General features: G+C 42.6%; 1 protein-coding gene across 3 annotated transcripts in view; it reads left to right on the plus strand.

Moving 5' to 3' along the window:
* Nucleotides 1-919: 919 nt before the first annotated feature.
* CRISPLD2 (cysteine rich secretory protein LCCL domain containing 2) overlaps nt 920-25,872 on the plus strand; it is a 42,068-nt gene continuing 17,115 nt past the window's right edge. The window contains exons 1-13 of one of the 3 annotated variants that reach the window (XM_038368641.2): nt 1,117-1,262; nt 1,429-1,538; nt 1,881-2,141; nt 8,630-8,944; nt 14,692-14,810; nt 16,626-16,758; nt 17,605-17,720; nt 20,262-20,362; nt 22,165-22,323; nt 23,482-23,542; nt 24,146-24,212; nt 25,361-25,491; nt 25,671-25,714. In XM_038368641.2, coding sequence (XP_038224569.1) covers nt 8,711-8,944; nt 14,692-14,810; nt 16,626-16,758; nt 17,605-17,720; nt 20,262-20,362; nt 22,165-22,323; nt 23,482-23,542; nt 24,146-24,212; nt 25,361-25,491; nt 25,671-25,714 — 1,165 coding nt within the window. In that variant the 5' untranslated portion in view covers nt 1,117-1,262; nt 1,429-1,538; nt 1,881-2,141; nt 8,630-8,710. Of the gene's footprint in view, nt 2,142-8,629; nt 8,945-14,691; nt 14,811-16,625; nt 16,759-17,604; nt 17,721-20,261; nt 20,363-22,164; nt 22,324-23,481; nt 23,543-24,145; nt 24,213-25,360; nt 25,492-25,670; nt 25,715-25,872 lie in introns of all 3 variants that reach the window. The other 2 variants (XM_043494838.1, XM_043494837.1) reach the window with 2 other exon arrangements.

Consider the following 25,872-nt stretch of genomic DNA (forward strand, 5'->3'; position numbering starts at 1 on the left):
GTGCAGGACCCTGCATTTATCCTTATTGAACCTCATTAGATTTCTTTTGGCCCAATCCTCCAATTTGTCTAGGTCCTTCTGTATCCTACACTGAAGTGAGCTGTAGCTCACGAAAGCTTATGCTCTAATAAATTTGTTAGTCTCTAAGGTGCCACAAGTACTCCTTTTCTTTTTGAAAACAAGATATCACTTCTCAAAAAAAGCTTAGCTCTGAAAAATGGTGAAAAGCCAAGAGTGATTAAGCAAAGACATCTCTAGGGGGTCAACCTTTGAGCGAGGGGGTTCCCCGCACTAGTAAATTGCCCAATGTGCTGGATAGAGCAGGCCTTGTTCGTTGTTTAATGAAGATGGTATTTCTAATAATCTGTAAATCAAGTAAAATAAATCTCTTTTTGATGTGCAAGCTTTGCTGTGTTTTAAATGTATCCTTCGTGGAAGAATGCCCCGAGCGTTGCAGTCTTCAGACAAGTATTGATGGGATACGCTATTGACTGTTGGAAAGAATAAAACTCTCAGGACGTCGGGCAGCAGTTTAAAATGATCCAGGCTGGTTTAAAAAGACCTTGGTGGTTTCGTGTGTGTGTGTGTGTGTGTGTGTGTGTGTGTGTGTGTACACACACCCCTACCAACCATTTCTGCCTCCACCTTTCTTGAATGCCCCTGGACAGAGTAACTAAAAGGGATTCTCATTCAACCAATGGATTGCAGGGTATTAATTTCAGCGGGTTATTTCCCCAGCCCTTTACATTCAAATTCTCTTCTGCCCCAACCTCTCCCTTTGACAGCCACCAAAAAACCCCTGTTTGAATCAATGCCTTGCTCTAGACTCCACAGGGTGGCTTCTTAGCCATCAGTCTCACTTACTGCGGTGGTGTTTCTTTTTTTTTTGTTTTTTAAACGAAAGGCAGCCGGGACTGGCAGCGCCTCTCCGCGGAGCTAAGCGCCCAGGCGCTTTGGGAACATCCCCGCGGCGGTCGGCGAGCGCGCTCCGGCTCCGCTCGCCCCTGCCCGGAGCCCTGAGCCGCGCCGCCCGCCAGGCGTCAGCTTCCGCCAGCCGCCGACGCCTCGGTAACTGCGGGGCAGCGCCCCCTGGCGCCTCGCTTAGGACGGTGGCGCGGGGAGAGCGCGCAGCTTTGGCCGAGTGACCGCGAAGCCGTGGGCGATGAACTGACGTTTCCGGCCATTGAATTGCGGGTCCCCTTCTTGCAGCGATTGCCCCCCCCCCCTCTCCTCCCTCCCGAGCGCACGCTGCCACCTCGCAGGTCTCTCGTTTGCCTGGGTTCAGGAGGGGCGGTTTGGTGGCAGGGCTTTCCGCTGCCCCCCTTTTCCTCCCTCCCTTTGAATCTAAATTGGTTTGTTTTGCAATTAAAGCCTCTCCTTTGATTTCTCTCTTTCCCCCCCCCCCGCCGCCCTTTCTGCTGCGGGCAGGAGGCTCTTGTTTAGCGGGGGATCGCATGTCCCGTCTCTCCCTCGCGGCCAGAAACTTCGGAGCAGGCGGAGCCGCTGCTTCGACTCGGCTGATCCCTGGAAAATGACGAGTTAGTGGTTCGCGGTTTTGTTTTGGGGGCTCTTTTCTACTTCGAGGGCTGCAGCTAAGTGATCTCTTTGGATTTCACCGGTGAATTAAATCCGAGTCCAGAGCCCTGTCTCTCTGGCCCCATCCTTGTCGCTGGTTTCATGGAAAACTTGTAAATTATCATTTGGTTTTAATTATTGGTCCCTCCTCCCCCCGTCTCTGTCTCCTCCCCCCGCCCCCAGTTTCCCCCCCCCTTATATTACTCCATTTGGTCGGGCGATTCTCCGTTTTCTTGGGCTAGATGGTATCTCCCTCCTGCCCGGAGAGATTTGATGACACCCCTCTATTTTTTTCCTTTTCTCAGAAAATAAAGAGCCGTTGCCAAGATCATAGAGGGCCAAGAAATGAATATAACCCTGAAGAGTATAAATATTGCTGGCGAAGTCCTATGAGAACAGCATTCATCACTATCAGCAGTGCTGAGACCTTAGCGTTCATTACACCTAGTGACAGTTGTCACTTCCCTCCCTCCCTCCCTGTTTTCATATTTAAAATATATAATTTATTTTCCACAAGCAGGTTTTTGAGGAGTTTTGGCTTCTGGTGGACTTGCAGATTTTGAGAGGTAAGTGTTAAATTTTAACACCGGATTTTCGACTGTTGTTTTAAACCTTTTTGTGTGTCTCAGAAATCTCGGTGTTACAGATGTATACGTTTAATAACGTCTCCAAAAGATTGTGTGTGATACCAAATTGCACTTTAATAGTAAAGTTCCATTTATAAATAGTTCATAGTAGGTTTACAAAGTAATAGATGTTGCTACATAAATAGTATTACTAGTGTTAAGGACCGTTATAAGCACATAAGTGGAAAGTGTCATTGATAATTATAATCAAGCAGTAGACCTGTTGGATGCTATAACCTCTAATAATTGACTGACCATTTATTAAAACATCTACTGAGTGTTTCTTAAACTTTTATAAACTATATACTATTAAATATAAGTTCTTTATTACATTTATGAATCTAAACTGGTTCTGTGACTAAACCTTCAAATACCAGTAGAACGAGGTAACTTCTGTTAACAGTTTAAAAAAACAACTTTTAGTATGGCTTTAGGTAGAAATTCACCCTCTTGTATTACACTAGAGTGGATGATGGTAGATCCAGACATTTTATCTCTGACCTTGAAAACACAGATTTTACAGTTTTATGCTGTAGAGATGACAACGTGTTCTAAGTCACAGAATTTGTAATTTCACTCTGAATATTCTGCTAGTATTATGGTTGCAGAAAAACCCAATAACATTGTAAAGCCTCAAATATGTGCATGTTGCCTAAAAAGACAAGGCTGCATACACAAAATATACAGTGGGCATAGTGCTTGAATCTTGAGTTTACGTATGTGAGTGAAAATCTGATCCACAACGGGCTCTGCTTTGCTGGTTTTGAGTTGTTGCTGGCATCTTATGTTAACTCTTGCATTTGCCCATTTCCTCTACCTTCTCTGCATATAGTATCCCGTGGCGCTGCAAATATTTGCAGTAATAGCATGTATAACCCGGAGAATAATCCAACCATTTTAATATTTAACTAGGGGACATATTAGAGATCAATACAATAAAGCATTTTAAGGTCTGGTGAGGACACCACACTGAGGCTGACTTTGTCTGTTTGCCTGTGGGTTGAGTAGGGAGTTTTGCATGGCAGCTTCTAGAGGTTACTCGTGCTTCTACCCTCTGAGATCAGAAGCTTTCCATTAGTCTAGGAAGTAAGTTTTTGTCTTTTCAAAGCCCATTTAAATATGACCTCCTCAGATCTCAGAAAATACTTCTTCCTTTGTCCCCAGTTGAAATACAGTAACTCCTTGCTTAACATTGTAGCTATGTTCCTGAAAAATGCCACTTTATGCAAAATGATGTTAAGCGAATCCAATTTCTCCATAAGAATTAATGTAAATGTGGGGGGGTTAGGTTCCAGGGAAATTTTTTTCACCAGACAAAAGACATTGTATACATATACAGTATAAGCTTTAAACAATTTAATATTGTACACGGCAATGAATGATTGCGAATCTTGGTTGAGGTGATGGAGTAGGAGGGTGAAATATTTCCAGGGAATGCCTTGCTGCTAAATGATGAACTAGCACTTGGATGAGCCCTCAAGGGTTAACACACCGTTGTTAATGTAATGCAGCGTGGACTGAGGCAGGAGGAAGGAAACACAATAGATGCAGGGCAGTCACTGCAAACACTTCCCTGCAAAAACTGAACATGATGATGAGCCCATGCTATCCAGCTGGAGTGCACCACTCCCTCCTCCTGACAGCACATGCATGGCTGCACAGGGGCTGACTTTCCAAAGTGCAGGAGTGAGAGAGAGAGAGACGTGCATTACCCCTTTAAGTCTGCTGACCGCACTTCAAGTATGTTGCCCTTTTGAGCAGATCAGCAAGTTCAGACAGGAAGCAACAGCTTCCAGCAAGCTCCCTCCTTTCTGTCCCTGAGCTCTGTCCCCCTCCTCCTCTTTGTGGAGAGGGAGTACGGAGCGGGGGGGACGGACATCCTTTTATCAGCACCCTTCTTCTCCCCTTCCCCCAGCAAGCAGGGAGCTCCAGAGAGCAGCTCCAAGGCAGAGGGCAGGGCAGGAGCCGCATGGCCACCTGAACTGCTGCTGGGCAGCTGCTGAGCCACAGACCTTACAGAGAATTTAGGGGAGCCAATGGGGTGGTTAGGCTGCTGGCCCCTATGATTCTAATCCCCACAAGGAGGGGCTGCTCTTCCAGAGAATCCTGCCAACAATGGACAAAGCAGGCAGCTGCCAAAGGATGTGATAAGGGAGCATTGCACAACTTTCAATGAGCTTGTTCCCTAATAGATCATCAGTGAAACAACCTTAACTGGGACAACGTTAAGTGAGGAGTTCCTGTATATTTGGCTGGTGAGATGCCTTCACGTCTGAACATCCCAGAGGCAGTTTCTGCCGATTCACTGGTTTCTGATCAATCCCAGATGTTAACATGGCATCGATACCATGAGCCTGATGCGCTTGAAAAGAGATCATAGAAATGCTTTCTCCCCGTCCCCTGAATAAAGCAAAGTTTAGTCAGCTGGGACAGTGGTTGAGGAAGCTATCAAACTTCCAACTCACACACCATGTGCATCCAAAGAGTTTTCACCATTGGGATGCCAGTGATCTGTACAGCCTGGAGACATAAAGCTGAATATCTGGAGCCGTGATTCAGGAAAGCTCTTGAACGGGGGTCAGTTAGTCTCTAAGGTGCCACAAGTACTCCTTTTCTTTTTACTTAACTGTGTTGCTGAATTGGGGCCTGGGTTTGTTAAGAAGAGCTTGAATATCACTTTGGGACAAATGGATCCCAGTGGAGGGCTTGCTCTTGTATTCCTTGCCCACCCAAATTCCCCTGGGCATCCACTATACAAAGGAGTGTTGTATTTGCCTGCATAATAGAAGCATGTCTTTGCCATTTTCCCCTATTTAATTTAAATACTTCTGAGGCATCTTATCCTGGCCACTGCCAGTGACAGGCTATTGGACAAGATGGACCCTTGCCATCTTATAAATAGGATAACTACCTACTATACTGGCATGTTTATTTCCCCCCACTGACACTCCCTCCATTTCAGTCATCATTCCATACCCCCTTTGGTATGCCGGAGAGTTATTTGTTCAGAGAATTCCCTTCACCTGGGAAACTGGTGCAACTGAATGTCTTTGGGCCAAGTTCTAGCCCCATTGAAATTAATGTCAAACCTCACCTTGATTTTTAATTGAAATCAGTGATCCTATGGATTCACATTCACAGAGGATGCAATGGGTGATTTGTCTGGTCTAAAAGCACGGAGTGCTGGAAATGATACTTGTGAGCTGTAGCTCACGAAAGCTTATGCTCTAATAAATTTGTTAGTCTCTAAGGTGCCACAAGTACTCCTTTTCTTTTTCCCCCCTACCTGAAAGTCAAGTACTTGAAGCAGGGACTGAATACTTAGTCCACCAACATTAAAACTAGGTTTCAAGGCAGCCCAGTTGGGGAAAAGAGATCATGCTGTTAATTCACAAGCAGAGGAGAGGACTCAGAGAATAATGAACCATCTGTTACACTGTGTTGATTAGCAGCTGAAAGGACTTAGGCAAAGTAGCCAAGGGTCTGTTGAGGACTTGACGTGTTGACTTCATCGCGTAGTAACAAGTTTGGTATGTCTCTGGGCTGTCAGATGGTTCAGCTGATTTGCAAGTTACAATTTCTTGTACCTGCACTGTGTGGCGGACAGGGCCCCTGGTTAGAAAAGGGAGTAAATCTAGGTCAGTAGGTATAACTGCAGGCTATGCCAGCTGTCTGCTTCTCTCCACCATACCCGAAGAAGCAGGCTGCATTTAAAATTCCTCATACTAAATAGCCACGGTAGATCATCTATATTTAAAACCTCTTAGGGAAGTGTCTGAAAGCAGAAATTGTTCCCTGACTTGGGCCAGATGGTCTACAAAAGTAACAGCTCATTTCCCCCTTAGCCAGTTAGGCTTCATTTATGGAGGGGTTTGTGCCAGCAAACAATGCCAAGAAGAGAACAAGGTTAAAACAATATTTATCTTTTTAAAAAATGGAAATTGTGTGCCTTTAAGGCTCTTACTGGCCTAATTCAACCTCTGTTTAACCAATGAAACACTGAATGGTGATGATGCTTGCATGTTACACTTCCTCTATAAAGCAAGGAGGTATTCTAGTGAAGTAATTAAGACATTTTCTTTGCATGACATTATCGTGATCGCCATTGCTTTAGCAAAGCCCAGCTCAACTGCTTAACACTTTGCTTAGGAAAAAGTATATGTGATTGGTGGTTTATTTGTGCCACAGTAGCACCTAGAAGGCTCAGTCAGGGATTTGGGCTACATTGCGCTAGACACATGCCAGGACAACATAGGCCATGGGCTCGATTTTTGGGGGGTTGACATTCCTCTTGACTTCAATTGGAGTCTTGGGAGCTCAGCACCTCAGAAAATTAGACCCTTATATTTTGCATTCTGAGCATTGTCATCATCAAAATAATTGTGTGCTGGGTCTATACTCCTGCCTAAAAGGATGTTGTTGACACCTGGCTGCATTTCCATTAGATTGGAAGCAAAATATTTCTAGATTTAAATATAGAGCATGCTCTGATTTATGTTTTTCCACCATTAAAAGCAGTTCTGCTGCCCCCTTAGAGACATAACACTCTGCAAGAAAGAAAATGAACCACCTATTCCAAACACCTTTAACACTATCAAGCCATAAATGCCCCTGCTTTAGAACACCCAGTGGGGGAAGATGTAGCAGTAATTTGCAATGCTGTAAATTTAAACAGTAAAATCTGCAGAACCGTCACTTAAAGAAAATATTTGAGGGCTCTAACTGCTGTCACACAAAAGGCTGTTTAAATGACAACATTAGGGATAGTTTTGACTAGGGAAAGGCTCATCTCTTGGAATATTCCGTCTTTGTAGAGCTGCCCTGACATACAGTTGTTCCCGTTGGCATGGTGGTTCCCAGATTACAAGCCTCATGGAATAACACTGGAAATCCTTTATTCACCACTTCGGCTTTATGAAGAGGGGACTGGATAGTTCCACTGTCGGATGTGCAGTGTGAATGTTTAAACCATATTATGTATTATTCCTATGATGGTAGCTATTACCAGCCCCACTTGAGATCACAGCAAACTGGACAAACCTCTAGTAAGAGACAGCATATATATCTATATATATCTATATAAGCCAAGACAAATGGCTCTCAGGTGAGGGAGTAAGTGTGGACTATTGAAGAGAATCAGGGTGGAGAATTTGCTTGAAGATTACAGGTGCATCTGAAGGAGGGGACAGAGAGGGGGCCTTGCAATTGAGGACATGGATGATTGACTGGAGATTCAAACCATCATCAAGTCAGCACATTTAAATTTAGGGCCAGCCATTCCTCTCTGGTTAACCCTCCCCATTAAGGGCAGGCTGACTCATGGCAACCGAGCAGTGCAGAAGAGGCTCCTGTTTGAGAGGAGGAAGGGAAATCTACTCCAGCTCCTCTCCTAATCTGTAATAATTCATGTAGATGGCTGCACATCTGTCTCCAGCTAAGTGCAGTAACAGCGTCAGTGAGAACACCACAATGCGTCACTTGCAGATGGGAATTTTGATTGCTCTGATATTACGATGACATTTTCACATAAACATACAGAGATTCTGGGAGCTGGCAGCTGGCTCTGCCTGAGTCTATTGGCAGGCGGAGGCCTCTGAAATAGCTGTAGCTCATGTCTGACCTCTGTGACTTGGCTGCTGGGGAAGTTTGCTTTCCCTTTTGTTAGGATCTGTTCTCCTCCTTTAAGGATGACACTTGGAAGAAATAATGTGTCATTGCTTACCCTGCATATGTGAAAAGGCACAGCTTGGATTATGTGATAGTTTAAGGGCCTGGGGATTGATTCACCCTGATGGATACAAATTACAGCTCAAAGGGGAATCTATATATACTCCAAAGGAAAATTCAATTTTCCCCATCTGCCTTTATGGGCATTCTGTGGCTATTCCGGGCAATGCTCCACCCCCACATAGTCCCATCCATTTTTGGAGCTATATTGGGTCCCCCTAGATTTTGCATGTGGAATGGGCTGCAAAGAGGTTATGAGCACATAACATTGGTGCAACTCTCTTTTCCCTCCAGAGTGGGCATACTGGAAGTAGGTGCAGGCAAAAAGGTTGGCCTTGCAAAATTCATGTGCAACGGCATATCTAATTAGTTCATATAACCCCAATGATTGCATGTGCAAATTGAGTAATAGTATGTGGAAGTGGATAGATGTGGAAAAAGAGTATTCAGTGTGAAATCTAGATAATGCCTCATTTAAGAAGGAAATAGGACAGAGCATCCTATCTGTGACATAGTAAACATTGAGGTTCATCACGGCCGTGTAGGAGTGAAAATAATTCATTTAACTTTCAAATTTGCATCGCTCCTTTATTGTGCAAAAACCTGAATCCAAGGCCTCTTGCCTCTTTGGAAATTCTATCGGATGTCAATCTTCTTTAGTGGTAGATTAAGTGACTGTTTGTTTCCCGCCTGAATTCCAGATCTGTACAGAGCAGTAGAGCTGCCTTTGAGAAAACCAGAGTGCTTCCATCTTCTTCATCTCGACTTCCATTGAGTAAAGAATGACTATGAGTCCTGCCCTGTCTTGGTTCCTCCCTCTTGGATGTTTACTGGTTTTGATGCATGAAGCGCAAGGCTTTTTCTTGCCCAATGGCACGCAGTTCGAGAACATTTTGAGCAGATATCACTCCAGAGCCAAGAGAGCCATTCCAAGGTCAGACAAAGAGGAGATTTTGATGCTTCATAACAAGCTGAGAGGTGAAGTCTATCCTTCAGCCTCCAATATGGAATACATGGTGAGTTCAACTACTGGTACTGAAATTTGTGTGACCACTGCAGTTTTTCTGGCCAGAGGACTGTAACAAATTCTGCTAGTGGTTTCCTGGAGCCATCTTATGCCACTGAATTGTTTTTGTTTGAAGGGTCCACTAGTGGGTCAACTAGTCCATCCCACTGCATAGTTTCAGGACTGATTTCATTATTCATAAAACATCCTCAATACTGTCTAGTCTAGCCCTGAATGCCTCCATTGATGGCAATTCCACAACCTCCCTTGGCAGCTTATTCCATACCTAAATGTCATCAAAGTTCCCCATTTTCCCTAACATTTAACCTCCATTCTCCCTGTTGATGCTTCAGCCGATTACGACTCTGGCATTGTGGGATGCCACTGTCTGCACAGAGAAGCCACACCAGCCATCTCTGAGAAGCATTTACTCACCTACAGGAATCACGTCTTTGCCTGGTGTTCTTTGGATTGCCGTAGTTATGTCCCAGTGCCTCTGGTGATATGCTAATACCGCCAATTCTCATTGACTTCAGTGGGAGTTGAAGATGCTCAGCACCTTGGAGGATCAGGACTGCTCATCTGCAATATAGGCCCAATCTGTTAAAATCTTTAGAAAGACTCCCATTGAGGTCAGTGGTAGATGGATTGGTGGTATTTGGTGTTTTTTTCCCCCTGAGCTCAAGGAACCAAAATACAATCTTGGTCAATCTGTACTCTCACTTCAGAGAGAGCCCTTGAAAAGTCTAAGTGTTACGTGTGTCTTTACCAGCAGCAGCAATTAAGATGACTATATTTTCACCATAGAGCTTTCTATACAGTGCTATAGGCTATTTCTGGGGTGTCTTCAAAATATTGTGGAATCAGAGAATGACAGAGGGTAGTAATTTTTGTGCATTTATCTCTCCTGCAAATATTGTTACTGCAAAAATAGCACCAATTTGACAGTCTGTTTCCTCTGGATTCATTCAGTGAGCTGGTAACGGAGACAGTGTATAAAAGGGATTCATGTGATATAAAAGGCATCTTTTATTAATAATACCTTTTGCCATTTAACTGAATGCCATAAATGTAAAACTCTGCCTTAAGAGAACAGCGAGGAAGAATAAGGTAGAAGTAAAGACAGATGTAATATTGCATCAGCTCTTTAGATAAGCCTTCAGAGTGCCAGGTTCCTTGCTATTAGTCATTGCTGCTTTGTCAGTGAGAGAGAGTTACCGTCCTTCCTAAGAATTGTTTTAGTGTATCCCGGTTGTTCAGTAGACTGCGATATTCTGCGGGCTGCCTGTAACATACTGCAAGGGAAGATGTGGCTTTATTGATTCCAAGAAAGTAAACACAAAGCAATGCAAGAAAGCTAAATGCATTTTCATTGGCTTTGGGGATCTAAAAGTGCTTCAACTGTGGAGTGTTCACTGGCTGACTTCTATTTATTCGTCCAGGATGGTTACTGTTTTATGTTTGTCTTAGTTCAGTGTGCTTTTCTAGTGGTTTTATGGGAGACTTTGTACAAATGAAAGAGCCTTGTATGCTGTGAAGAAAGAAGCTGGGTATAAAATGGTGCTACTTGGAAAGACTATAATCAGCCTTTCATGTGTTCATGTTTACCTAATATTCCTCGGGAATCCTTGCATGCATTCTGAATGCAAAGTTATCTTTAATCCTTTGTTTTAAACAGAACACTTCTCAGTGGTTTGAGCATTGGCCTGCTAAACCCAAGGTTGTGAGTTCAATCCTTGAGGGGAGCCATTTAGGGATCTGGAGCAAAAATTGGGGATTGGTCCTGCTTTGAGCAGGGGGTTGGACTAGATGACCTCCTGAGGTCCCTTCCAACCCTGATATTCTATGATTCTATGACCTAAAGTTGCACAGAGAGCTAATGTTTTCCAGGAAATGGAGATATTAATCTGCTGTGTCATTATTTCTTATTATCCCAAATATACCAAAACTAAATGATGTAGCCAGTTCAATAACATACATGTATGCTGAGCAACGTATTCTTTATCGTTCAAGAGCAGTTGTACATCTAACTGAAGCAAGAGAATGATTCAAGCAAAGGGAAAAAATGTCTGAGGGTGGGGTAACAGTAGAGTGGAGAGAGAATAGAAATTCAATAAAGCCATAACCTAGTGCAATGCAAGCTGTTTTGCTTGACTGTGTTAGGGTAATGGAGTTCAAGGTTAGCAGTGGTATTCAGTGTTAATGGAAAATGAGTTCCATGGCTCCCTTTTGGCAGGCTTTGTTCTAGGTCAGATGTGAACAGTGTACATTCTTCCAGATGAAGTTGGCCAGAAATAAAATTACCCTAACCACCTTGCAACTTTAGTACATACATTTTCACTGTATGTTTTTATTATAGAACAGTAGTAATGGTGATGGCATACGGCCAAAACAAAACGAGCTCCATGTTGATAATAAACCTTGAAAAATAAGCAGCACCTTCTAAGAGACCAGTGACCTTTAGGTTGGCTTAGTCAGCAGCAATGAACATCAAAAACCTTACCTTGCCCAGAGGGGCTGGATGACTTGTGTATTGTCTGTCAGTTCTCAATGGATTTTTCCAACAAATGAACAGGCTACAAATGATTGATTGGGCTACACATATTCCTAGGAGGAAAGTATCTTGGTTCCCTTGCATGTGGCATTAACCTGTCCTTCCTCTACGTGATTAAAAGTAGTGAAATTACTAATCATGAATGTGGAGGGGATCATATTACTTGGTGGGGCAAGCAACCTGGTCCAAGGTTCTGCCAACGCACCTCAATCCACCTTGTAGAATATCTGCTCTTCCAATTCCACACCACTCATGAGAGTAGAGTGCCAGTCCAGCCACAGCAGTGAAGTTGGTTGAGATTAGACAGTTACTTGTGTGAGTTAAAATAGCATTCCAACCCGAGTGTCACATTTACAAACAAGACAGGTGAGCAAATGAATGCCTAATTGTGCATGCTCTTATTGTAGTTGCATGTGCAAATTGCAATAATGATTTATGTAAATTATGCATGTGTTTTGTGTACATAATTATGTCCTTAATTTCATTCAAAAACTATCCCAAGTCTCCAGAAGTAAAAGTGTACGAAACCATTTTGAATCATGTTCACCGCCAGCACATTTTAAATCGTTTTCTGGAGATTATCCACCACAGTGAAGACTCAGGCAGTCACATTCACCAATATACAATATGTATTTACTTTCTCTGGGTTACAGCAACCTATTGCTATGGCAGTTAGGTTACAGTAAATCTGAACACAAGAAAAAAAATCAACAACTTAAGCTGACACTTAAAACCAATTAATGCAGTAGTTCTCAAACTTTTGTACTGATGACCCGTTTCACATAGCTAGCCTCTGAGTGAGACCCCACTTATAAATTAAAAACACTGTTTTATATATTTAACACCATTATAAATGCTGGAGGCAAAGCGGGGTTTGGTGTGGAGGCTGAAGCTCGCGATTACCCATGTAATAACCATGTGACCCCCTTGGGGTCTCGACTACCTGTTTGAGAACCCCTGAATTAATGTGTCTTGCATCTTGCCCTGCAAATTGCTAGACTCATGCACTTCCAGATTGCCAAAGAGTGAATTTAAATAAGTCAAAGTGAGTGTAGGTGGTTAATGCAGTTCTGGCTTTAATGTTGATTTTAGATATTGATTTGAGTATTTGGCATTAAGGGGTCTTCAGAGAGCAGGGGACAGTCTGAAATCTATTTTGCTGATGTATTTATTGCATTTGGAATCATTCCAGTGTCCTGAAGGCAATCATATGTTGAAAGAAAAGCAAATGGCAGCTCTAATTTAACTAACATGATATTGTAATGTGATGCCAGCAGAACCAAGCATCTCCTAATCAAGCATGAATCCACACAAAGATCCCTAGCTCATTCTCAATCTTTCATTGAATGTCTCTTGCCTGTATTGGTTTGTTTTATCCATAGACACCAGCGGAAGATGTACCACATATGTTCATGTCAATTTCCATTTAGAGGTCTATTGCTCATGTCATATGGTCTCTGCATTAAATTAGGATACTTGGAAAGCAACTGCCTTTGAGGCTGCACTTTGGAGGGCTCTGGTGGAAAGCTCTGAAATACTAGGAACATTAGGATCTTGTGAACGCTTCCGTGGCTTTAGACTGGATTTGAAGAGAGTCAGATAATGGCTGGTGTTTATATGGTGCACAAAGTGGCAAACCACAAGGAGTCTTGTGGCCATGTACAAAGGCCAACCATAGTTGTAGTCTCTGCTCTGAGTCAACAAGTCACCCAAAAAGAGGCAGGGATGACCAGGGCCATGGCTCCCTATTCGCTCCTCATTGGCCAGTGGAGCTGGATGGCTGGAATAGGGAGCGCATAGTGGTCATACTCCCTCTGTATGTGAGGTAAGCTCCAGGAGACATTGCATTTCTCTCAGGCTCATGCCAGCATGGTGTGACCCTGCATTGTCCCCATTGTAACTGCCAGACTCTGCCCCTAAATGTTCAGTTGCTCATATGCCATCATAGTTGTCTATCTGCTGGATTCTGAGTGCCCTCAGCTTTCATAGACCTTTGCAAGAGTTGTGGGAGCAAAGCACCTCACAGGTTTGGGCCCTGTGGCTGCCTGTCTTGGTGAAGATAGGAAGAAGATGGAGGGATCTTCTGGTACATTAGGAAAAAAGTAATGTTTTCATTCATAGCCTATGCAGTCCAAAACATGGTAAATATTCAATAGGGAACAATCTTGTGTTGGCCTGGGTGGACTAGGTGTGAACTACTAGGTCTTTTCTGCCTCTGGATCCTATGATTTATTTTATTTATGGACACATGCAACAACATTTCAATCCCAATAAAATTTCCCATCAGTACCTTTGTGTCAGTAGGGCTATCAATAATTAAACACAAAAACTCATTGCAATTCATTGACACACCACTATCTACTATGTCCAAAAATCCACCTTTCAGAAAAGTCTCCAGATTTATTCATGATAGACTGCAATCAGCTCCGAGAACAACACACTCCACATTGAAGTTGCACACAAAAGGGTAGTTAAGAAGAACACGCTGACGTTAAGTTTGGACACTCATCCCACATCCACGCCATTTCACCAAAGAATCAGGAGCTCAGAACGAGAGATGATCATATGCAGTATCTCCCAAGAAGTGCAATGCCAGATGTTGAAAAGTGGGACTATTTTGTGCTGGATCCATGCATTTCCATTTTATTAAATGGGGAATTCACTCCCAGGTCAGGGCCCTGCATTGCATTGCATAATACTAGGTCTGAAAGGCTGGGCTGGGGATCACGTCTAAGTCTTAACTCTCATAGGTTCTGCTGGTCCCGTCTCTTGGTTCTTAAGGTATGTCTGCGCTGCACGCTTCTTTCAGCAGCGTATAGAATACAGACATGGGTAGCCTCCCAACGAGGGTATAAATAGTAGTGCGGACCATGAGGCATGGCTGGGGCAAGTAAAGACACGCCTGAAGGGGGTGGGTATGTACCCGAGTACGTATCCTACATGGCTCTCTACTCATCCAAGCGATGCCTCCCCATCTACACTGCTGTTTTTAGCAATGTAGCTTCCCATTGCTGGAGTCTTTCATGGTCACGTGTAGCTACACATCATAGTGTAGAAGCAGCTTTCTTTTCACTGCAGCACGTAGCTACACGTAGCCTGCGTGCTGCCAGAGCTGTGTAGTGTAGGCTTGACCTAAGTCTAACGTAAGATGTTTTCAGACTGAGAGTATTTGTCAGTGGATCTGTTCTTTGATTCTCACGCAGACCTGGGATGATGAGCTGGAAAGATCTGCACAGGGTTGGGCCCAGGAGTGCATCTGGGATCATGGACCTGCCAGCCTCATTATGTCCATTGGTCAGAATTTGGCTGTTCATTGGGGCAGGTAAGAGATGGAACCCTGAGTATCTAATGTATCAGAACTGTCAACAGTGACATTGTGGGTCTCGCCCTGTTTGACAATTTGGGAGGTTTGTCTTGTCAATATTTAGTAAAAAGAAGTTGACTAGCCGGAAAAAAGGAACTGGGGAGGGGAGAGCGCTTAGTGTTTTCTTTTTGCTGCTGTGAAACAGATACAGCAATACCATCTATTGGGCCTTTTAGCCAGCAGTTCCCAATATGCTTAGGAAATGTTAACTAAGCCTCACTGTTTGGTGGGTTTGCCTGTGAGGCACAGAGAGGTGAAGGGACTTGCCCAAGGTCACACAGAGTCTTAGTGGTAGAGTTGGCATCAGAATCTAGGACCCTGACTCCCAAGTCCCCTGTTTCATGCAGTTTTGCTCTCTCCATTATCCAGAAAAGAAGTTTCTCAGGAACCATTTTTGGCCACTCCCACTAGGTCTGAACACTGTTAAAAATTCTCTAAGTGCGTCGCACCCCATTTCCCTTTTTACTTCCCACTTTATCTTTACTGCAACCACTTCGTATTTGCTTGCAGATGGCCATGTAATTCTAGCAAACAGTTTGTTTTATACTCCCGGGAAAAAACCCTGGAGCTTTGGAAATTGTGTTTCTGCATCCACATGGATTGCTTTACCAGCTCCTGGTGAGAAGAACCCTGCTGGTGCTTTCCACTGAGGAGATGCATCAAATGGCAATCTGTTTCTTTGTTGTTGTTCTAACCTTGGCTCAGCTACAGACTTCCTGAGTGACCTTGGGCTAATCACGTACTGTAGGTCCCAATCTTGCTCCCATTGAAATCAGTGAGAAAACTGCCATTGATTTCAGTGTATGACGGATTGGGTCCATAAACCCTCTGCCTCAGTTTCCTCATCTGTAAAATAGGGCCAATAGTACCTAGTGCACAACATACGGTGACACAGAATTAATTAATGGTTTTAAAGCATGTTGAGGTCATCTGACAAAGGTTATGATGGAAGTGCAAAGTATACTTGATAATGATCTGTGATTCTAGTCATTTGCTCATTTACATCCTGGATGGATTGCTACATCCCAACTTGATGTACTGCTAATTACAGTTGGTTCAAGGCTATCTGGGCCCATCCTATGCAGCATGCACTGTGTGTATGAGTGTCTGCTAGATAATTATGCTGACATTCACGTTCCAAACAGAAGCACGGATCACAGCACAACTATGCCACAAACAGCATTTACAAGTGCACAAACCACATACTGCATGTGCCGGCTGCTGAGGATATGAGAGTACTTCCAGATGTAACGAATTGTCTAGTGGTAAAATAGGTACATGACTTCCTGTTTAATATGTTTGGCAACCTCTAGCTGATGTTTACTTTCAAAATACAACCTTCTGCCAAACTAGAAGTCTTTTGTAACTGAGTGGAAAAGCCAAGGGGATGTTTCAGGTCAACGGCTTTTAAAGAGAAAAAGTTTTTAAAGAGACAGTTAAACCTATAAATACTACAGAATGTCCGATTGGGTCATGGATTTTAAAGAAACAGTCCCTAATACCTGCCGGCGTGTAAACACCAGAGATTTGTCATTGGTCAAAATATGATGCTGGCTTTTTCTACAATTTCCTCTGGTCCCTCCGTTTGTTAAAGTCGCAGATCCATACCAAGATGGCACCATGTTGCATTGTGACCTCATTTTACAATTATCTTGTACCGAATTATTGAGAATTTCATATTAACAAAATGGGACCTGGGCATGCTGAGGTTGGGTTGAAAACTCACAATTCTAGTTAGCGATCCAGCTCATCATCTATCTTTTGGTCTTTCAGGTATCGTTCTCCAGCCTTCCATGTCCAGTCTTGGTACGATGAAGTTAAAGATTATACTTACCCGTATTCCCACGAATGTGATCCTTGGTGTCCAGAAAGATGCTCTGGAGCAATGTGCACTCACTATACCCAGGTAAGGAAGAGGAAGGAAACATGGAGTCCTGTGTCTGAACTTGGTGCGTTCCCTCATACCCGACGTAGCCCATAGAGCTAGTGTACCCTACATACCTCATGGGTGTGGTATTGTGTCCCATCTAGTGGCACCAAGACCACTTAGAGAGAGAGAGATTGAGTTTGCTCTACAGCCTTAGCTAATAGCCGCATGCCTTTTAGCTCATGCAATAGAGGCTCGTGTATTTAGCCCTGGAGGTCTCAGGTTTGATCCCGCCCGCCGACGACCGGGGTCTGTTGGCGTTACATTAGCATTTATTTTATTCAGCAGTAATGCAAGGCACCTACAGGCCTGTATCCTGTATGACATTGACTTCAGCAGTTTTCACAGGCCTCAAGCCTTATGCTCTTTGGCACAGATAAACGGTCTAACGGTCACCCCCTACATTTTGGGGAACTGGAAATAGTGTGTGCTGGGGGAATTTTGTCCATAATGACACCAGCCAGCCACAAGAACTTGAGCTAACACCAGCTTTTGGATAGAACCTCTGCAGATGTCTGACCACAAGAGTGCCATGGCAACGGATTGATGTATATGATAAATTAAGATAATTAATATACTAATCTATAGTATACAACGTTAGTAGGGTGAGGAAATACAAATAAGGAAGAAGGGAGAAACCTCTGTTGAATATGCATTACATATAGTGGCGTCAGCGTAATTTATTATAAAAGTTGTATCCCAGCCTGTCTCTAGGGGTGGGAGGAGATATAGATGCTAGTCATTATGAAAATATACTCCGGAAACTTGAACGAATGTGCCTTTTGCTGCATTCTGTTTTTTAAAATGCCTGTGTTATGCTTTCAGATCGTTTGGGCCACAACAAACAAGGTTGGCTGTGCTGTAAACGTCTGCAAACAAATGAGTGTTTGGGGAGAAATCTGGGAGAATGCCGTCTACCTGGTCTGCAACTACTCTCCCAAGTAAGGAAGACACAATATGTCCCCCCCTCTCCCCGCAACCCTTAAAACTGCATGCTGTCAGTTGCTTAACAAATATAGAATCTGGTGCAGAGATTTCAATCAGATGTGGGTGGTTATAGTTTTTTAAACATTTAAATTATGGTTGTACATAAATGCCAACAAAGTTGGGGCCCTGTTGTACTAAGTGCTACACAGACATGTAGCAAGTGACAATCTCTGCCCCAGAGAGCTTACAGTTACATAACTCAAGCATTCAGGATTGAGCCCGTCCTGGGTTGGGCTTCTTCTAGAAGTGGAAGTTACATTTAAAACCTTTGAATGAATGCATCTGTGGCAAGATTTGAGTAAGAGATTTGGTCTGGGTCACAGAGCCAGCTTCTGAAAAGGACTGCAAATTGATATTGATGTTAATATTGTTTCATATTTAATTGGTAGGCCCTAGAAATCTGCCCTGTGCAACACGAGACACAAATATCAAAGCTGCCCCTGTTTAGAATACAGTTATAGAAAGGCAACACAACACTGAAAGATCTGGAGAAAGAAGTCAATATATACATGAAGGCACTCTGATTGCAGATGCCATTGAGTTCTGCTGAGTGTTAAGGTGGGGGGAACACAGTCATCACAGTTTGTGGTGGTGAAAACCATTGGGAATCTTATGGGTCTATCATCCAACAGTAAGTCCTCCCTACCCATGAGATGTTGAGCACCTTTAGCTCCTACAAAATGGAGTGGAACTTGAGGAAACTCGTTGTCATGCAGGATTGTTCCATGTGTGTTCTCTCAGGAGAAGGTTGAACTGCTTTGCATATCATCAGTTCAGGACTGCTGAATGGACAAATACTCAAATATAAGGCTCTTCTGGAGTTTCTGCTTGCATGCCGAATGAATGCAGTATCTATGTAGGATTTTAATGTAAAAGTTTAATGTAATATTATAATATATATACATGCATGCACCCTTCTGAAACAGGCCTTTTAGAAATGAAATGAGATGAAGCCTTTGTCTGAAAGTAACAGGCTTGCAGTGGCGACCCTTTCAAATTTATGTGAGACAGCTGCCGAACAGTCAGTCGGTCTGTAGTGATTACCACAACAGTGGAGAATGCTGCTGTGGCGTCAGAGGCAAAACTGAGGGGGTTTTGAGTCATTAGAAACTGGGGTGCGATGATAAATTTTCCCAGACAAGTTGTCTAAAGACATCAGCACACACCACACAACAAAAACACTAACCCAGGAACCTATCCTTGCAACCAAGCCCGATGCCAACTCTGTCCACATATATATTCAAGTGACACCATCATAAGACCTAATCACATTAGCCATGCCATCAGGAGCTCGTTCACCTGCACATCTACCAATGTGATATATGCCATCATGTGCCAGCAATGCCCCTCTGCCATGCACATTGGCCAAACCAGACAGTCGCTACACAAATGAATAAATGGACACAAATCTGACATCAGGAATCATAACATTCAAAAACTGGTAGGAGAGCACTTCAACCTCTCTGGCCACTCAGTAAAAGACTTAAAGGTGGCAATTTTGGAACAGAAAAGCTTCAAAAACAGACTCCAACGAGAAACTGCTGAGCTTGAATTAATATGCAACTAGATACCATTAACTTGGGTTTGAATAGAGACTGGGAGTGGCTGGGTCATTACACAAATTGAATCTATTTCCCCATGTTAAGTATCCTCACACCTTTTGTTAACTGTCTAAATGGGCCATCTTGATTATCACTACAAGTTTTTTTCTCCTGCTGATAATAGCTCATCTTAATTGATTAGCCTCTTACAGTTTGTATGGCAACTTCCACCTTCTCTGTGTGTGTGTGTGTGTGTGTGTATGTGTATATCTTCTTACTCTATGTTCCATTCTATGCATCCGATGAAGTGTGCAGTAGCCCATGAAAGCTTATGCTCTAATAAATTTGTTAGTCTCTAAGGTGCTACAAGTCCTCCTGTTCTTTTTGCGGATACAGACTAACACGGCTGCTACTCTGGAATCCACCATGACTAGTATTTCTGATGTCTCAGGCTAAACCCTGCGTTTTTCTCTTTGGACGAAGTTCCAGGTTGGAAAATGGAACAGCTTTTAAATGGAGACGAACTGCGTTCCAGGCTGGCCTATGTAGCTGCTGGAATGATCTTGAAAGCAAAGAAATGGTGGTAGACTTGTGGCTCTGATGACCACGATGAACACACACGAGAGAGCTCAAGGCAAATACCAGTCTCTGACTAACCAGAGCGGAAGGCAAACTACTGTACTGTGCTGTGTTTACTTAGTTTGCTCAGTGATCGTGAGAACGCTGCAGGCTGTATGTTCATGGAAAGATCAGAGACTGGCAGTCCTGTCCCATATTTACAGCAATCGAACAACATAGAAGTACAGTGGAAATATTCTTTTTCCACAATTCCTCAGTGCCTTGAGGCTCAGGGCTGCAGGATTCGGGCACAGGGCCTGAAAGCGAAGTAATGGAATTGTGAGTGTGGTATAGAGGCTATTTAACAGAAAAACATTTCTCACATGCTTTTTTCAGGGGGAACTGGATTGGAGAAGCTCCTTATAAAAATGGCAGGCCCTGCTCTGAATGCCCACCTAGCTATGGAGGAAGCTGCCAGAACAGCCTCTGTTACAAAGGTAGGTGATCAATAAGCTCAGTCCATCATGGGGAAATGCAAATGATGTCACCTAGGTCCTTTCTGTGTGGTATGGAGAAACTGGAAAAGAAATGTCTCTGGAAACTTTTCATTAAAAGCAGTTACAGATTTGTGTGCTTTTAATTCCCCACAGTTAACTCTGAAACATACAGAATGAGGTGAAGCAAGTACTATATGAGAATGTCTGAAGCAGAAATGCCATGTAACTAAAACCTAGAGATCAAATTCTGCTTGTATGCACTGGTATAAATCCAGAGCAACTTCATTAGTTCAAGGAAGTTTCTCTGAGTTACCCTGGTGTAACACAGATCAGTTTGGCCCAATGAATTTAGGCTTGTATGTGTTGTAGGTACAAGCAACACCATCTTCATTTGGTTTGTTCTATAAATGGTGCTCTGTTTAGTAAATGAAAACTATTATTAATTCTGAAACCATCAGTGAAATTGCTCATATCGTTTAAAACAGAGGATGCACTGGAGCTGTGTGTCAATGGTATCTTCTTTCTTTACCTACATAAGCCTTTTCCTCTGTGAAGGAATGAGCCTGTTTTCATAGATGCAGACAAACTCACTGGAGACTTGTTCAAAGCAAAGATTTTGGGCCAAAATCAATTTAGGTGCTTGATTTTTAGTAGCCTGAGCAATGAGGAAGCAAACACAGTGTAAATATGCAATGTATTTCCATATGGAAGAGAAAAGAGAGAATGGAATGAGACCACTGGCTGCACAGCTGGATGGAGAAATTCCTCTACGAGATCAGTCATCGGTTTGTTGGAATCATTCCCCTCTCCATTGCTGGGGATGTAAGTAAAGTGAGGTTTCAGCTAGGACAAATCAAGGGAAGTGGATTTAGCTAGCACCACTTTGGAGCCTTTTTTCCCTAACTATGGACTTTGGGGTATGTCTACACTGCAGTTAAAAACCTGCAGCTGGCCCATGCCAGCTGACTTGGGCTTGCAGGGCTCGGGCAGTGGGGCTGTTTCATTGGGGTGTAGACTTCCGGGCTTGGGCTGGAGCCCAAACTTTGGGACCATCCCACCTCCTAGAACCTGGGCTCGGAAGTCGGCATTGCAATGAAACAGCCCCAGAACCCAAGCTCCACAAGCCTGAGTCAGCTGGCACAGGCCAGCCGTGGGCACCTCAGAGGGCACAAGAACATTAACTTTGCAGCACAGTAAGGAGAAATGAGTAGTGCATGCTGTGTAGCTTGCTTTGACCTAGCACTGATGACACTTCCAGAATCTTCATTTCAGAGAGTGGACAGAATAAATCTCTGATGAGGATGGGGAAGGTAGTTAAGAGGAGGACAACCTGCATGAGAACAGGAGGACATTAGCCACCTGACCATTTTACTGGTTAGGATCCTTTCTTGACAATCTTCAGTGAATATGCCCGACTATCTTAGAGGTCTGACCTTTGCCTCTACTGAGTAAAAGCTGTACTGGTAAATAGCATGATAAATAATAGTAAGACATTCAAATACATGCATCAGCATTCGAAGTGACAGATCACTTCAGCCAGTTACACCTTAGTTCTTTAAACAGTGCTTGAGATGTTGAGTAAACGAATGGGATGAACCCAGGCCTCTTTCCCTGGTACTTCACCCACCCCAGGGGTCTGGCCCATTCTGTATTTAACTTGCATTTTGTTGAGTTTCCAGCTGTTTAGAAATAGGTCTTTGTCAAACCAAACAGAATCTTCCACGATATATCAGTCCTCCTGCAGCTTGTGTGACTTTATTATTAATGCCAGGATACTGTTTTACCTCCCCCCACCCAATAAGATGACCACTACGCGCAAAAGCCTGAGAGGGATGAGACTAATGAAGTGGAGGTCCCAAAAATCATAGAGGAAAAACATGTGTGGGTGCAAGAACGGGTGACCAAACCCACCAAATCAACCAAGACCAAGAAAATCACCACCACGGCGGACAGTTTCATGAGTAAGAGAGCTTCTTTGTCTTCCACATCCTATAAGCTTTTAAATATCTCTGTAGGAGTGTGTATGCATGCGTGTGTAGATGCGAAATGAGATGCCAAGAGGCCTCCAGTGCAAACTTGTGTTGAGGACCAGTTAAAATCATTGGATTTTTTTTTTTTGGCCAATTTGTTTGGAAGCAATATTTTGTGTGTCCAACTTGAGACCTGATTGTTTAGACAACCCTGAAAAGTAGGCCCTTTTACAGCATCTTGGGCTGAATGCCCAAGAATTGAGGCACTCAATATCACTAGTTGGTCTAGTCTAGTCTATTCTGGTTCTTCTATCACACTCATCATCATAATATCTGAGCACCTTTAGAAAATCTTGGCCATGATCACGAGATGATATTCATATCGAGGCATTTTATTTGTCCGTGATTTACTATTTTACTCATTTGAACTATTCTAAACTCAGTGTTCACCACCTTGACATCCTTTTTGGATTTTGTCCAGAGGGAGAAGGGGGTCCAGCTCTGCTTGGCAAGGTCTGCTGAAATATTCATGGAATTGATAGTATCTCTTTAAAGGTTTTTCTAATCATTATAATTTAAAGAGTGATCTACTGCAAGTGAGCTGAGGGGAGTGAGCATATCCTTCTCAAGTGTATCTACTGGAATGTGGGTAGCCTATAATTAAGTGGATGACAGGAGTGCTGAGCAGGGTCTTTAGGCTGTAAATTGAAGTCTTCTGGTGTCAAGCGTTTCCTCAAAGTTAATATTTACAAAGACACCTGTGTGATAAAAGGAATGGCTAAAGTGGCAATAAAGTGACTGATGTAAAACTGCTTGAGGCTTATTGTTCTGAGTTAGAAGTTCACTACTGCCCAGTTATTCTGTGATAAGAATTCAATCTTCCCACACAGAAGATCTCCTGGAGACCATGTCATATACCTGAGTTATCACTATAATGCAGGTTTCAGAGTAGCAGCCATGTTAGTCTGTATTCGCAAAAAGAAAAGGAGTACTTGTGGCACCTTAGAGACTAACAAATTTGTTAGTCTCTAAGGTGCCACAAGTACTCCTTTTCTTTTCACTATAATGCAGTCGACCATTTATCTCTGGGCAGTTTTTTCCTTGCATTCTTGTCTCTTATGTCTCCCTCCCCCCCCTTTTTTTTTCTAGCACAGGTCATTAAGTGCGACACCAAAATGAGGGACAAATGCAAAGGATCAACATGCAACAGGTAGCGTTTTATTGACTTCTGCTGCAGTGTCATTGAAATGGCAGCCTTAAACCTGGCTGGCTTTTGCAAACATGGAGCGGGCTGGGTTCTATTTATTGTGACTAGAATCCAAATGCTGTCTAAATCACTATGAAAAAAGTCTTTCATTCCTCTTAATACAAATGATTTGGCCAAGTTTAGCAGTAAGGTGACTCAATTTACTTCATGCTCGAAATGGTGAACGGCCATGATAACCCACAGCTCCCAGGTGGCCAGCCCCATTTAGTAAACCTTGGCACAATCATTTTGCACTCCTCTTGTATTACATTCCCATCCAACCTTAGACCATCAATTCAAAGCTTGTCCCCACCTAGGAGCCCTGGTTAAGGTCCCAGTAAGGTACACTAAAGTATATTGCTTGGAAAAAGACAAACCCACAGAATCTAAATATTGATCTGATTCTTAAAGAAAAAGGTATTTGAAAATGTGGCTGTTTTGCAATGCTGGTTTTAAATGGAGTAGTTAAATGACACTAATGGGATCACTATTAAATTAACTGTAATAAAAGTCTGACTCACATTTCACACTCACCACAAATATATATATATCTCTCTCTTTAACTAGGTATCTGTGCCCAGCTGGCTGCATTAACAGCAAGGCAAAAATCTTTGGAACATTCTATTATGAGACTGTACGTACTTTGTTATGACTGATAGTTGACATTTATTGGGGTTTTAATGGTAGTAATAGAAATGGAAAATGTTGGCAGTTCTAATGTAACATAAATTTTCTGCCCTCCCATGTTGGTGCTGTAAACTGTATTACTGTAAACAGTATTAACTTGTATAAGAAAGGTAATCTGCATTTCCCCATCTATGTGATAAAATCAGTGCTGAAAAGAGTATCTACTAAGGGTTTGATTTTGGTTCTGAGTGTCCTCTAGGCCCACTAAGTTCAACAGAAGTTGAGAACCCTCCTGTACTTCACAGGAGTGCATGGGCATCTTTCAGGATCTATCCCTCAGTGCAGTGAGCTATTGGGATGGAAGAGAATCTTTATATTAGAATTGCTTCTCAAGATGGTTCACAGGACGCTGGATTTTTATTTTTAGGATGGCTCATTGAATCTTGAATTATCAAAATAGTTTATAATTAGGGCAGGTCAACAATTTCCTGTCAAAACTGATTTTGACGGAAAACTGGGGGTTTGGGTAAACAATTTGGTTTTTACAAAATATATCTGCTTTCTGATGAAAATTTTGATTTTATTATTAAAAAAAAATGCCCCGAATATATTGAAGCTGAAATTCTGCTGCAGATGGCTCATGGGAGTTGTAGTTCAGTTGCTTTGTGCTCCTGTTCTTCTCTATGGGCTGGGTTTCCCTCTAGACTGCATCTCCCATGATGCATCATGGCTCTACAGCTGCCATGATGCACCACCTCCCCTCACCAAGGGGTTTTCAGATGAAATATTTCAGATTTGACATTTTTGTTGAAAGCTCAAAATTTTCCTGGCGGGGGGGGGGGGGAGAAATGAAACATTTTCCAACCAGCTCTCCTTATAATTTACATTTAAATACTATATTTTTTATTTTAAAAAATCCATGTTTCTCCTTAAATCAAGTAAGGCTTAGAATAAAAATAAATGCATGTGTGTTGTAACAGTAAAATTCAGCAGGCTGAGCCGATGCAACATTTGCTCAGTAAATGTAAGTCTATGTAAACTCCAGTTGGTCTTTAAGTATTTCTTTTACATACTTGTTTATTAAATGTTTCTTTTTGGCTTAGAACTATTTAGGAAACATTGGTATTAACGTACTATTTGTTATGTGCTTTCCAGGCATCCAGTATATGTCGTGCTGCAATTCATTATGGCGTCATAGATGATAAAGGAGGTCTGGTTGATATCACTAGGAAAGGGAGATCACCCCTTTTTGTCAAATCTACAAGAAATGGCATTGAATCTTTAAGGTAATGCTTCCCTCAGAAAACAGATCTCTATGTATGGAGGACCATGACTTGTACAATAAATTGTTCCACATTTGTCACTGTTTACAAGCAATAGAGAGTAGATCTTAAAGTAACTGTAGTGCATTTATTTTTTAAAGGTCAATGAAATATGTACACACATTTCTTGTTTTGCTTTTCAGTAAATATAAACCTTCAAATTCATTCATGGTTTCCAAAGTCACAGGTAAGTTTTTAAATGCCCTTTTTGTCATTATAAGGTTGAGAAGAAATCAATGGTGCTTGAGTTTATTGTAATATATTGACATCATCATTCCATAGCCATGTTCTTTTATTAATCTTAAATGGGCAAAACTCTTTGTAGTCAAGCGACTCTTCCTATTT

This window comes from Dermochelys coriacea, chromosome 12 (genome assembly GCF_009764565.3).
Source record: "Dermochelys coriacea isolate rDerCor1 chromosome 12, rDerCor1.pri.v4, whole genome shotgun sequence".
Taxonomy (NCBI): Eukaryota; Metazoa; Chordata; order Testudines; family Dermochelyidae; genus Dermochelys; species Dermochelys coriacea.